General features: G+C 50.1%; 1 protein-coding gene across 4 annotated transcripts; it reads right to left on the bottom strand.

The window, feature by feature from the left end:
- Positions 1–1,474: 1,474 nt before the first annotated feature.
- Positions 1,475–11,117, bottom strand: C2CD2L (C2CD2 like). Of its 4 annotated transcripts, none has more exons than XM_024570955.3 (14): positions 10,360–11,117; positions 8,263–8,358; positions 7,594–7,713; positions 7,317–7,427; positions 7,099–7,215; positions 6,898–7,009; positions 6,650–6,758; positions 5,698–5,762; positions 5,479–5,606; positions 5,214–5,388; positions 4,404–4,505; positions 4,128–4,264; positions 3,751–4,039; positions 1,475–2,557 (listed from the first exon to the last, which is right to left on the bottom strand). In XM_024570955.3, exons 1-14 carry the CDS (start codon positions 10,711–10,713, stop codon positions 2,346–2,348), a joined length of 2,127 nt encoding a protein of 708 aa, XP_024426723.2. In that variant the 5' UTR covers positions 10,714–11,117; the 3' UTR covers positions 1,475–2,345. The 4 variants fall into 4 exon arrangements, with proteins under 4 accessions (XP_024426723.2, XP_024426724.2, XP_053780234.1 ...); XM_024570956.3 differs by having other exon boundaries at positions 4,128–4,261; XM_053924259.1 differs by lacking the exon at positions 7,594–7,713.
- Between the last annotated feature and the right edge of the window lie 2,298 nt (positions 11,118–13,415).

Below are 13,415 nucleotides of genomic sequence, written 5' to 3'. Positions count from 1 at the left end.
CCAGAAAGAAGTGGTCTGCTTAAGGTCACGTGGTGTGTCTGTGGCACACTCAGGTTTTCTGTCCCTGGTCTAGTGCTCTGATATCCTGCAGCAGCTTGCCTGTTTTGAGTCCTGTCATAAGGTCCCACAGAACAGGAACCAGGGACATAGAGTTTACTAGTATCCATAACTCTCTGAAACTGGCCCACATTTAGAAATGAAAGAATTTTTATTATGACAAAACCCTTATAAGACTTCCCCCTCCTGATTGCAAACTCATGCTACCACTATGGAAAGCAGTATTTAGACTCCTCAAAAAATTAAAAATAGAACTACCTTATGACTCAGCAATTCCACTTCTGAGTATTTATCTGAAGAAATCCAAAACACTAATTCAAAAAGGTATGTGCATTCTATGCTCATTGCAGCATTATTTACAACAGCCAAGACACGGAAGCAACCTAAGTGTCCATCGATAGGTGATTGGATAAGGTGTGGTACATATATACAATGGAATGTTACTTGGCCATAAAAGAGCATGAAATCTTACCATTTGCAATAGCATTGATGGACCTATAGGGTATTATGCCAAGTGAAATAAGCCAGACAGAGAGAGACAAAGGCCATATGATTTCACTTATATGTGAAATCTAAAGAACAAAATAAGTGAACAAACAAAACAGAAACAGATTCATAGATACAGAGAACAAACTGATGGTTGCCAGATGGGGGCTTTGGAGGGATAAGATGAAAAAGGTGAAGGAATTAAGGAGTACAGATTGGTAGTTTCAAAATAGTCATTGGGGTATAAAGTACAGCATAGGGAATATAGTCAATAATATTGTAAGAACTGTATATGGTGCCAGGTGGGTACTAGACTTATCTGGGGGACCACTTCATAAATTATATAAATGTCTAACCACTATGCTGTATACTGGAAACTGAAATAATATTAAATGTCAACTGTAATTGAAAAATGCTAAAAAGACTTCCCCCTTCCAATCTGTCTCTTCTGAGGTAACAGTTCCTTCTCATCTACAACCAAATGATAGCTACTATTATCATATTACCCATTTTATAGATGAGAAAACTGAGGCACTCTGAGGTTACATAATTTGCCCAAGGTTACAAAGGTAATTAGTGGAACTGGAGTCAAATCCAGGCAGTTGAGATCCAGAGTCCATGCTCTGGACTCTCATATCCTGGAAGGCACAGCTTGTTCAAGAAAGGGAAATGAGGATGAAAATGCCTGTACTAGCCAATTTACTTTTTTCTGATTGACTTTTTGCTACAACTTCATCCTTTAAAGACTCTTGTTCTCCCATCCTCTTTCCACATGTTGCTTCCTCCCTGCAGGAACTTCTTAGCAGACCCAATATTTGTGTCACCTACCCCACATCACTATCTGGGCCCTGTGTCTGATCTTCCCACTCCATCAACACCATAGCCTCACTGTCCCATTTGCCTTTCAAAGGATAACCAATTGTCCAGTTTATAAACTCCAATTTGACTTTAATAAATAAAATTCCAAGCCATCAGACAACAATGGACATCATCATCTCCCAACACACCACGGTGCAAACCTGCTCGTGCTCCATCATCACACAGTCTTTACATAAAGTTCCCAAAGCCATCTGCCCAGGGAAGGATTCCCACCAGGCCCCTGAATCCCTCCTTCCAAAAGAGCCACTACTCATGGAGAAGGCATCAAGTACAAAAACAATAATAAAGGGGAAAGAAGGGATGAGGAGCAGAAGTGGAGGCAGAGAGGTGGGGAGTACCTGCCCCCCCATCCTGGGCACTGGCCCAACTTTGTATGAGCTGCCAGCGTCCTCAGAGGGAGACACTAGTGCTGGTCAGAGTAGGGACCTAAGGAAGGTGTAGGAGCCCTATCCCAAAGGGAATTGCCTATCCTCTTGAGACAGGAAAGAAGGGTCACCTGGGAGAGATGCCCTCTGTCATCTGTTCACAGAGGGTCCTGAACGACACATATAAATAGAAAAGAGAATAAATAAGGGAGGAAGGATCAGCTGAGGACTTAAGCACCCTGGGATTCTCTAAAGGGTCAGTGTCAACAGCAGGCAAACGGTTCTGAGGAATGCCCACACCTGCCAGGGTAGAGCCCTCCTCTGACTCCTAGCCACCCACTCCATGTCCTCAGCAACAGGTGCTCATCTCTCACATGCTTCCCACTGCAAGTACCCTTCCAACTGGCCCCACAGCGCAGGATAGACAGGGCTTCCTGGAACCCAGAGGGCTTCCCTGGCCTAGACTGTTGGGAATGCAGGAAGGGGAATGAAATGGGATGTGGGGAATGGGCTCAGAGGACTCCTGCCCTCTCCTAGCTGAGAAGATGAGAAGTGCCCTCATAGCTGGGGGCTGGGGTTGCCATTGGCCTTGGGTTTGGATTTGAAGGAAAAGCGCTTAATAAGCCGGCGAGAAAAGCTGCCAGCCTTCTTTCGGACACTGGGTGTGGTCGACGTGTTGGAGAGGTCATCGTGTGATTGGCTCAGACCAGCTTCCTTCTGTCGATGTCTCCGTCGGAAGATGAGCTTGGTGCCACTGCGCAGGAAACTCACTGTGGGGGAAGAGGGGAGGTTGAAGCACAGAGAGAGGGGTACGAAGGGGTTGTGGTGAGGTGGGGAGCAGAGAAAAGACCAAGCATGGAAGGGTCAATGATGCAGAACAGAAACAGGCCCTTGGCCTAGAGCCAAGCTTCCTGAAGAAAGAAAGTAGAGACAAAACCTGTCCTTTATCCTTCCTGAGGAAAAAATGGTGATGCTCATGGGATTCTGTGTGTACTCCTGGCTACTGGCTCTGAGGAGAAATATCATGGGGCCAGCTGCTCTATGAAAACAGACTGAAAACTGGGCCTCTTTAAAATGGAAAGACAAAGGCTGAGCAGGGGGTGTTTTTTAAAAAAATCATCTTCAGAAGCAGGCATGGTTGGTTGAAACTGACTTACTGACAAAATTCCAGGATGTGAGCAGGAAGGGGTGTATCTTGGAAAACTTCAAAGAGGTAAATTCAGACCAATATAATGAGAAAGGTGCTTACACAGCAGGCTTTGGACTTAGGAATCTCATAATCCCAGGAAGTGATACAGGCTTAAATCATAAATAGTTAAGTACATTTGTGGTTGATAGACTCATTGACAGAGGGATGAAAATGTTTGGGGGCAAGCACTTCATCTTTAGAAGTTAGAAGAAGTACCACAGCTATCCACAAACTGTATCACTGCTAGAGGGACACTCCTAGGGTTAGCCCAGGGTAGGATTTCTTATACATACAGGGGAAAGAGTATGTAATGAAAGGGAAAAAAGAAAAGAACAAGGGAAGGGAGATATACACTTAAACATGGGGGGGAAATGGTGGTAAATGAAGCCACAGGACCCAAAGCATCAAGTTCCCTCTCTCTAATTTAGCTTAGCTAAAACAGGCTAAGATCTCTGGCAATACCTAAGGAAAGGAAGGACAAGGCAAATTGGCTTGAGGCGTTCATGTTCCTAAGGGTCCAGCAGGACCCAGGTCATGATACTGGGTATAAAAGAAGGTGGGGGAAGGCCCTGGCCAGGCGGCTCACTTGGTTAGAGCATTGTCCTGATACGCCAAGACTGCAGGTTCAATTCCCAGTCAGAGCACAAACAATAATCAACCAATGAATGCATAAATAAGTGGAACAGCAAAATCCATGTCTCTCTCCCCCTCCCACTCTCCTTCTAAAATTAATAAAAATAAAAAAAGAATGGGGGCCTGCCAATATCTCCCCACCTTTGTGATCCTTGAGGCTGCGGGTCTCTAGGGCACCAGTAGATCCTGTTTCTGACTCAACATCATCCACAGAAGGTCTCTCAGAAATGTCCGAACGTGTTGTCTCATCTGCTTCCTGGACGCTTGTGGGGCTGGAGAGAACATCTAGGGGTCCTGGAAACATGGCTGGTGGGTCATCTGAGGGAGGTGAAGAGGGACCTCTGCTGTTCCCTGCATAATCCTGCATTGAGGCGTCCAGAGATGCCGCATAGCCCAGGGACAGTGCCAACTCGTCCTGAGCAATGGGCACCTGGCAAGAGGGACAAGTTTCAATGGATCACGGTGACCCATTAGGGCTCTTTCGCTATCCCAGCTCCTCTCCCCAGAGGCCTTGTTACCTTGGAAACACCAGAGATAATGAGAGTGCTACGCTTAGTAGGTGTCTTCTTGGCTGCTCGCCCACTGGGTTCAGTCAGCTGGCGAATTGCTGTCTCTGCTACAGGGTCCAAGCCGTTGGAAAGATGGCTTTCCCCTGCTGAGGATACAGAGGGTGGACAACCTGACTCTTCCCTAGCTCCTTCTTAGACTTGAACACCTGTGGCCCACCCAAAGTTATTTTTGTTTCTGGGGCCCCAGTACCAGCCAACATGTACAATTCCCAGTTCCCCACTCACGGCTGCTGCTGTGGGAGGTACTGCTGGGGCCACTGCTCTCACTCAGCACAGTTGTAGTCTTCTCAGTCACCTCCACCTTGGACGGGGAGCGGGAGGGGGAGTCTGGTGGGTGGGGGAAGGTCAGTGAGCTGGGAGGTGCTTAGAGTGGCCCCCACTCCATCTATTTTGAGAGGTAGACTTTGGTGACTCAGAGGGCAGGGGTGACTAAGAGATGATTAATCACAGGAGTGATTAAGACTATGCCATGGGGACAAGAAGATACCACAGAAAACAATGGGAATGTGCGAAAGTGCCACGGGACCCACTGTGAGGGTTTTGGGGAGATGCCATAAAAATATTGAGAGGGGCAGAGATGGCAGGGATAATTCCATGGGTCCCCTAGAGATAGGAGAAATGTCTTGGAGGGACCCTTGGAGTAGGAGAAACACCACAGAGGCCACTGGGTGTGTTGCAGGATCCCCCCAGGATACTGGAAGGTTGAGGGTAGAGTGAGGGATGATTAGACAGTTAGGGCTAGAGAAAGAGAGGGGCACAGACCTGTGAAAAGACAGAGGGAACCTGAGGAGGTGGAAGTGCAAGAGTCACATGTGAGGGGTTGGTGGATCCAGGATTGAAGAGAGAGGGGGAAAAGTTGGGCAAATGGAGGGATGTAAGAAAAAGTTTGACAGAGACAAAGATGATGAGGAAGATGTGGCAGAAAACCAGGGGTAGGTGGAATTAGGGAGTTCCTTTGCCCATTCCCTGTCCTGCCATGGATCTGCAGGTTGGGGCCCCTGGCTGGAGCTGGGCTCTCAGGCCTCTCCTTGTTACCTAGTTTGCCGTCTACACGAGGCCGGGACTGGACAGTGGTGACTGTGGTGACAATGGTGCCATCCGGCATGATGGTCCGGTCCAGCTCTATCTTCTTGGTAGGTGTGATGCTGGGGCGTGGAGTGGACGGGGTGGGAGTGCCCAGGTTGTGGGGTGAGCCCTCCTCATATTGAAGCTGTCAAGGGGTGGAAAAGCAAAGAGGTCAGGCCTCCAAGACTGCCCTCCCCTGTCTCCTCCCACCTTCCCCCAGAGATCAAGTTCTTACCTCCACTGCCATGGTGGCTGCTGGTCCCAGGGCTTTCCCTGGCCCAGGGGTGAGTGGGCAAACCTGTCTTCGGGACAGTGGTCTGGAAGGGGAGCCCACAGGCAGTGTGGCCTGGCCTAGAAGTTCAGCTAGGGAAAAGGGGCAGCACTGTGAGCTGGACCCATGACCAGATTCCACTCAGTGCCCACCCAGAGGTGCTCCATCCTGCCTCATACTCACTGCCTCCACAGCTGCTACTCCTCAGCACTTTGAGGGCCAGCTCCCGGCTCTGGGGGCCCAGATCCCTGTGGCCAAAAGAAGCGGGGGCAGGGAGGGAGAAGGTTAGCAAAGGGAATCCACCCTGGAGCTGATCACAGGACAGAGGCAGAGAGAGATATACATAAATAAGATGGAACAAGTGCTCTAAACAGATTAATACCTGACCTCCAAATACTTTCTCTTCCAAGAGAATGGGACAGGGCTTGAGTGGAGGGCATACTCCCCAGCTGGGCATTCAAATCCTCCATGGTCCTGCCCCACGCTGCCTATGTCAGACCACCACCTTTCCTTTGCTCAAGCTCTTCCCTCTGCCAGGAACACTTGTCCTTAACAGTCTGTTGAAATCCTACTCTTATTCTAAGATGAGGTTTTTGTGGGGTTTTAACATTGATTTTAAAGAAAGAGAGATGCAAGTGGGGAGGGAGAGAGAGAAATCGATTTGTTGTTCTACTTATTTACAGTTGATTCTTGTATGTGCCCTGACTGGGGAATCGAACCCGCAACCTTGGTGTATCAGGGAATCGCTCTAACCAACTAAGCTACCTGGCCAGGGCTAAGGTATGGTTGAAATATCATTTCCTCCATGAAGTCTACTCTGATCCTTATTCCCCTACAGGAATTAATCTCCCCCATGTAAGTGCTCCCACGCACTTTTTGTAAACCTCGACTGGAGCACTTACACCATCTTTTCTACATATATCTGTCTCTGTCTCAAGACTGAAATCAAATCAGGGTGGGGAATCTAACTTGGTCATGTCTGTGTCCCTAGGACCTAGGTTGGATCTGGCACACAAAAAATGTACACCAAGGTTTAGTGAAAACAGCTGGTTCATGCCAGGGCTATGCTGGAACAGGGTGATTCTCAGTCTGCCCACAGGAGAACCGGGGTGGGGGCGAGGGAGTCACTCCTTACAGTGCCAGGTCCTCAGTCCATTCCACCTCGGGACCAGCCCTTGTGGGCTTGGTCCACTTCTGTTGCATGGGGTTGTCGAGCTCAGCTACACAGCACAGTTCCCCAGTGCCTGTGAGGAAACGAATTAGTAGATGTTCAGATCAAAGATGGGAAGCCATTGAGGAAAAGAGAGGCCATACCCTTAGCAGAAGGGCAGGGAACACCTGCAACCATAGCCTGGCAGTCCCCCAGCCATTTCTAGCTCTCACCTTCCAGCTTGCTTCCCAGGTGTGATGCTCGAAGCTGCCGTAGGAATAACTGGGTAGGTCTGGGGGTGGCTGGCTGGGCCTGGTACACCATGGGTGTCTTCTTACTGTGTAACTAAGAGAAGAAGTAGATAAAATGAGGATCTGACATAGTACCCTGGAGACAGTATGCCTGCAAATTATTTGCTTTGAGTGCCCACTCACCAGACCTCCAGGGGCAGAGCAAGCCCTGAGGTTGACCATCATGGCTGGCTGGGTGCTGACTATGGCATCCTCAACCAGTTCCTCAATAGTGGAGAGCTCTACTTGTTCTTCACCTCTCTGCAGTGAGGAGAAAAGGAAAACAAATAAGTGGGGCTCCCTAGCTCTCCTGCCCCCTCCCTGTTCTGCCTCTCCCTGCACCCTCAGCCCTGCTCCCTTACCTCTGTGGCCTGCAGCTTGGGATACACTTTCAGGCTGAGATCTGGGTGATCACTGAAGGCCCAGGATAAAAGCAGCCCCTCACCAGGGATTTCCTCCAGATTGACTTCCAACTGGGGACAGGGACAAAGGGGTTAACTTGACTTGCTTCAGTCCTCTGACTATTCCCACTCCCCAGGACCCTCCCTTCCCAAATTACATCTCAGAAAGGAACCAAACTGAAAAGGCTGAGGCAATAAACCACCCTCTGCCCAACTCTGTTTCTCACATCCCCTCCACCTGTGTTGGTGGCAGTGTCAGAATGATGTGGTAGGTCTCCATGGAGACGGCAGCTGGTGACTGTTGGGTCACAGAAACTGGGAACATCACCTCCTCAGCAGAGAGCTGGCAATGCAGCACCTGAGACAGGCAAGGCATGGAGGCTGAGAGGGTTAGGCATGGAGGAGGGACGCTTAATCCTTCCCTGCAATGGGTCAGCAGACCCCTCTCCACTTCAGTTGTCCTTTTTCCTTTTATATGTTATTAAAAATTTTTTCATTGATTTTAGAGAGAGAGAAACAGTGACTTGTTGTTCTACTTATTTATGAACTCAGTGGTTGATTCTTGTATGTGCCCTGACCATGCATTGAGCCCACGCCTTGGGGTATCAGGATGATGTTCTAACCAACTCAGCTACCCAGCCAGGGCTCAGTTGTCCTTGAGACTTCACTCCCTTGGGCTACAAGTCCATAAACAAATCATATAAACGCCTAAGCAGAAAAATGCATATATAAACACATGTATTACATTTTGCATGTAACTTTAGTGGGATCTCAGACCTCCTGAAGCCAATCCTTAGATCCGTACATTATTCATCAACTTCAGGTTAAGAACCCTTCAACTAAAGGGAACTCTTGGAACCAGCCCCCTATGAGACCCTAAAGAAGACATTGCCCATCAGACCCTTACCATGGTGTGCTCTGATTGGTCTACGCAGGTCACATGACTAATGTTGGCTCTGGATGGGAGTTGGGGCACTTCCTCAAAGGCGATTTGGATGGAACTCTGAGGGAGTAATGTGGACAGAGGATCAGGTCTCTGGAGTTACCCCCTTGAGGGGCTGGCCTGCTCAGTTGCCTGGGCGCTGGTGCTGCTGAGGCCTCAGCTGCAGGCTGGCTTCTGACCCCTCTGTGGCTCAAGGCTTTAAAATAGGAAGTGTTCTCCTCAAACCCCACCTTTCAAGGGGCCTGCAACTGCTAGGGATAACTGGGAAGACAGACCATTCAAAGACTAGATCACCTTGAGCAGAAAACCCTATTTTCCTCCTGGAATACCAGGAGCCTCCCTCTTCTTCCCCCAACTTTTTATTCATCCTCTGCCCTGCACCCAAAGAAAGGGATGCATAGAAAAAATAATAAAGGTGTTGGTTGCCACCTATATATAACTGCTGGGCAGAGAGAGACTACGCTGAGCTAAGGGTAAAAGCAGTAAGGCCACTTAGTCAAGACAAGCTGAAGAAACAAGGCTAAGCCTTCTTCCAGATGAATAGGATACGGATGTACAAGACTATGACTCTATCTGTATTTCTTGGAGATGAAGACAGCTCAGCATGGCATTGGGGAACTTTACCAGAGGGATTGGGAAGAAAAGCAAGCTCAACGGGTTCAAGAGTCCAGGACCTGGCTAAATTCCTCAAGGCAGACACAGCAGGGTGGGATTAGGAGCAAAAATCTGCTTAGTTTAGGTCTTGAAAGAGCTTCCTATTCTCCCACAGCAGTGGATGCAAACCTACTATGGCCCTATCTGGAGAGCAGGATGGAAAGAACTGAGCAGGGGGCACAGACTGAGCTGACAGCTCTTCCTTGGGTCTTGCGATGGGAGGAAACAAATCCACAGGGCTCATTTACCTGGGAAACCAAGGGAAGCCAATTTCACTGCTCCTGCAGTTGTCTCATTTGAAAGACAGGACCAGGGAGATGGGGAGATGAATGCTTGGAACCCTAATCTCCCCACCCCCTGCAAGGGAGGCCAATGTCCAGCTGAGTCTGCTGCCCTAGGGAGTCATTACTGACCCAAGAACAATGTGCAAAGAGAGCCTGGTGGAGGTATGAGTTCAAGATGTAGACTGAAATATGCCATCTGGGTTTTTGCTGGCCAGCTGGGCAGGAGAGGGAGCAACTTCTTGTCTGGTCACTTCTGTTTCCAGGAATCTGGGGAGCTAGTAAAGCCCTCACACTAGCTGTGACTGGAACTGGAGAACCCTCTGAGCAAGGGGCCTGATGGATTTGATGGCAAAGGGAGATTACTAGGCCAGGATGGGTGGGGGCCCCATGAGAGGAAGACCTCTATCTCCCACCTCACCTCTCAGTCTTATGACCACACTTCCTGCTCCACAGCCTGGGAGGCCAAATGCCCATGGTGCAATGGGAGGAAGTAAGTTAGGCTAATTTGTGACTGATTCTCAAAGGGCAACTCTAGGCTCATCTACTGGGAAGAACATGGATTGTCAATCTGCTCTCCACCTAAACACCTTTCCCTCAAGTCATGAGAGTGGAAAAAGATGTGTTGGATTGTAGCAATGAATTACTTAAGGGTGAGGGTGGGAGGTAATTCAGGCTCCTGGAGAATCTACCTGATCACACCAGGAATTTGGGAAACAAAATGTTAACTGGGTGTGGTGGCAGGAGAACCAGGCAAATTCCTTGGGAAGGTGCACCTGTCTCCCTTCTACCTTGTGCCCCACCAACCTAATCTGCACTGGCTAGGAGGAAGTGCCCTCAGGCATAGTGACTAGCGTTGCTATGTGAACAGCAGTTTGTGCAGGGGTTTGGAACCAGAGTACCTTGACCGCAAGAATGACCACAAGTGAATTTGGGACACAGCTGGATTTCTACTACCTCCAGCCTCACCTTCCCCCTTCTCTCTAATCCCAGAAAGGAAGAGTAGCCCTGCGTCTCCCCAGTTGATCCCCACCCCCATCTGGACCTCCTGGTATGAGCGAGCAGTCCCTCCCCTGGAAGGAAAGGCTGAGTGAGGGGACCACCTAGGTGTTCCTGTCCAACTCACCCCGTCCCTGCATGCCTGCTCGTTGAGCGCTCGCACCCAAGCCCGCTGCCAGTTCTCCCGGAAAGACTTGAAGGCGAAAAGTGACGCCAGGAGGCCCCGGACGCCTGGCTCCTCTGGGACGCCGGCCCAAAGGGCCCGCAGCCTTAGCAGCGAGCGCCACACGCCCAGCTTCCGCAGGGAGCCCACGGGTTGGGCAGCTAAGGCGAGTCCCGGGCTCCGGGCCCCAGGGACCAGCACCAGACACAAGCCCCGGGTATACTGCAGCAGCCAGCCGAACACCGTGAGCAGCGAGGCAGCAAAAAGAATCAGCAGAGCCGCCCAGCCCAAATCCCGCTGGCCCCAGCCCGGATCCATGCTCCGCGCGAGCTCCGGTCCCGGTCCCGTCCTAGCTCGGGCTCAGCCGCTGCCCCGGGGGAGCATGGCCCAGGCGGGCCGTACGGCGGGGGAGGGCTCCTCCAGGGCTGGGCGAACGGGCTCGGGAGCTCTCCGGGACTAAGGTACCCAGGACTGGTGGTTGTCACAGATCAGTAAGAGGTGGTCCTGGGGGCTCGCGGCGCCGGGGTCCTTCTTTCCGTGGTCAGGTAGCTCCTCGATCCAACAGTCTGACTCGGGTTAGTCGCTGGCCCGCGCCGGACTCCTTCAACCCACAGCGTGGGCCCAGCCAGACCACCGCGGGGAGTCCTCTGCAGACACCAGGGGGCTCCAGGCCGGCACCCGCTCCGGGAGGGCAGCTTGCGCAGAGCTGACACTGACAACAAGGCCGGTGCCCCGCCCCCACCCGCCCTTAAAGGGGCCGCACCCGCGCGGGGTGGGGCTTGGAGAGGCCCACGCTAAAGCTCTGGAGGAGGGCTAGAGGACTAGGCTGGAGCGGAGGTGGTTCCCGCGGTGAAAATAGGCGGGATCCTTGACCACCCCGCCCCATCCTGGAATGGGGGTACTCCCCGGTCCCCGAGTTTACCCCAAGAGTAAACTTTCACTTATCTGAGATGCTGCCTCCGCTTTCCCCTATGCTTCTTAGATTTCTGTAGTTTGAAAGCCTGTGGGGCTAAGAAGGTGACTCCTCCGGACTGCATTGGCCCTTCTCCCAAAACTCCCAGGCGCAGCAGCTTCTTGGTTGCTATTTCCTGGCCAAAGTTAGGCCCTGGCATGTAGGTGCAGACCACCCTCCTAGACAGAAGTGCCTGGAAGAGGTCCAGCTGATACCGACCAGAAGGCAGAACCTGAACCTCGTAGAGGCTGAGAATAGAACATGGAATATTATTCCCCTGCTACCACCTCTAGCCCTCTTCCCCTTGGAGCTAGGCCACAGGAACACTCTGTTAACCTCCTTGCTGGTGAGAGCTTGTTCTGAAGATAGTTCCCAAGCCTGGACTTGCTTGGTTTTTGTTATCGTTTGAAGTATGAGGAAATTTTGTAAAACTGATTTGAGAGAGAGAGAAAGGAAGAGAGAGAGAGAGAGATGCAAACATTGGTTTTGCTGTTCCACTTATTTATGCATTCATTGGTTGCTTCTTATAGGTGCCCTGACTGGGGATCAAACCCACAATCTTGGCATATCCGGACAATGCTCTAACTAACTGAGCTACCTGGCCAGGGTGGGGCTGCTTGTTTGTTTTAAAATAATGTATTTCTGTCCTGACCAGTGTGGCTCTGTTGGCTGGTTGTCTTCCAACAAAGTGAAAGGCCACTGGTTCAATTCCTGGTCAGAGCACATGCCTGGGTTGTGGGTTTGGTCTCCAGTTGGGGCGCATAAGAGAGGCAGCCGATCAATGATTCTCTTTCACATCAACGTTTCTCTCCCTCTCTTTGTCCCTCCCTTCCCCTCTCTTTAAAAATATATAAATAAAATCTTTTAAAATAATAAAATAATAATAAATTTCCATAGTAACAGCTCCTGCCTATGGAGCATGCGTATAGGGACTGGTAATTAGTGGGGATCTGGCAATGTAGCACTAAACTATCAATAGATTTAGCTAGAGGACCGGCAATCCAAATATCTAATATCCCAATAAGCACCCCAAAACTGGTTTTATAGATGCACCTTTTCTTAGATTTAAGAGAGTGTATTTCAGCCCTGACTGGAGTGGCTCAGTGGGTTGGATGTCATCCTGCAAACCAAAAGGTCACTATTTCAATTCCCAATCAGGGCACATGCCTGGGTGGAGGGCCAGGTTCCTGGTTGGAGGTGTGCAGGAGGCAGCTGATGGATGTTTCTCTTGCATATCGATGCTTCTCTCCCTCTCTTCCTTCTCTCTAAACATAAATAAAATCTTTAAGAAAAGAAAGAGAAGATTCCATCCATATAGCATAGACGCTTGTCATTGCTTTCTGGAGGAAGGGGAAGAAATATCCTACAAAAGGAGTCAAAGGACTCATCATTCCCCAAGTGGTTCTTCTTCTCCCCATACATATTGCAAGGAATTTTTTTTTAATATTTAAAGATTTTTATTTATTTTAGAAAGAGAGGAAGCAAAGGAGAAAGAGAGGGAGAGAAACATCAATGTGTGGTTGCCTCTCATACAGCCCCCCCCCCCTCACTGGGGACCTGGCCTGCAACCCAGGCATGTGCCCTGACTGGGAATCGAACCAGCGACCTTTTATTTTGCAGGCCAGCACTCAATCCACTGAGCCACACCAGCCAGGGCAGCAATGCCCTTTAAAGTGGAGAGTTGCAGATCTAGGCAGAACCTGGCATGTCAGCAACAAGGTACCTGAGCCTGGAGCATCCCTGGATTTCATTGTAAGGAATGATGGGGGTGGGAGGTAAATTTGTTGTGGCCCTGCCCAAGCATCATTAGTGGACTCCAAAACAATGGAAGATTCCTAGAGTGTGGGTTTCTAATATTAAGGGAAGGGGAAGACATGAAATGAAGGGAGGAGAGAATTCAGGGCCAGAACCTAGGGATGCAGGAGGGAGCAATCAGTGGGCAGAGCAGTTAGGGATAGGGGAGAAGGTTCCACAGGAAGTGATCCAGGTGCAAAGTTTCACTACGAAGACCCTCTTCCCCCAAGAACCCTTCTTCAGGAAGCTCTGAGAACTGAGACCACTTTCAACT

Source organism: Desmodus rotundus, chromosome 5, assembly GCF_022682495.2.
Source record: "Desmodus rotundus isolate HL8 chromosome 5, HLdesRot8A.1, whole genome shotgun sequence".
NCBI classification, from domain to species: Eukaryota; Metazoa; Chordata; class Mammalia; order Chiroptera; family Phyllostomidae; genus Desmodus; species Desmodus rotundus.
This window is presented reverse-complemented; position numbering and strand designations above follow the sequence as displayed.

Bases quoted from the DNA above. Each gene is read 5' to 3' on its own strand.
- C2CD2L (XM_024570955.3), bottom strand. From the start codon at position 10,713: ATGGATCCGGGCTGGGGCCAGCGGGATTTGGGCTGGGCGGCTCTGCTG. The intron at 4,265-4,403 runs GTGAGTGGGGAA...CTGTATCCTCAG, and splicing joins TACCTCCCACAGCAGCAGCC to CAGGGGAAAGCCATCTTTCC. The intron at 2,558-3,750 runs GTGGGGAGATAT...CTTCCCCCACAG, and splicing joins CAGCCTCAAGGATCACAAAG to TGAGTTTCCTGCGCAGTGGC.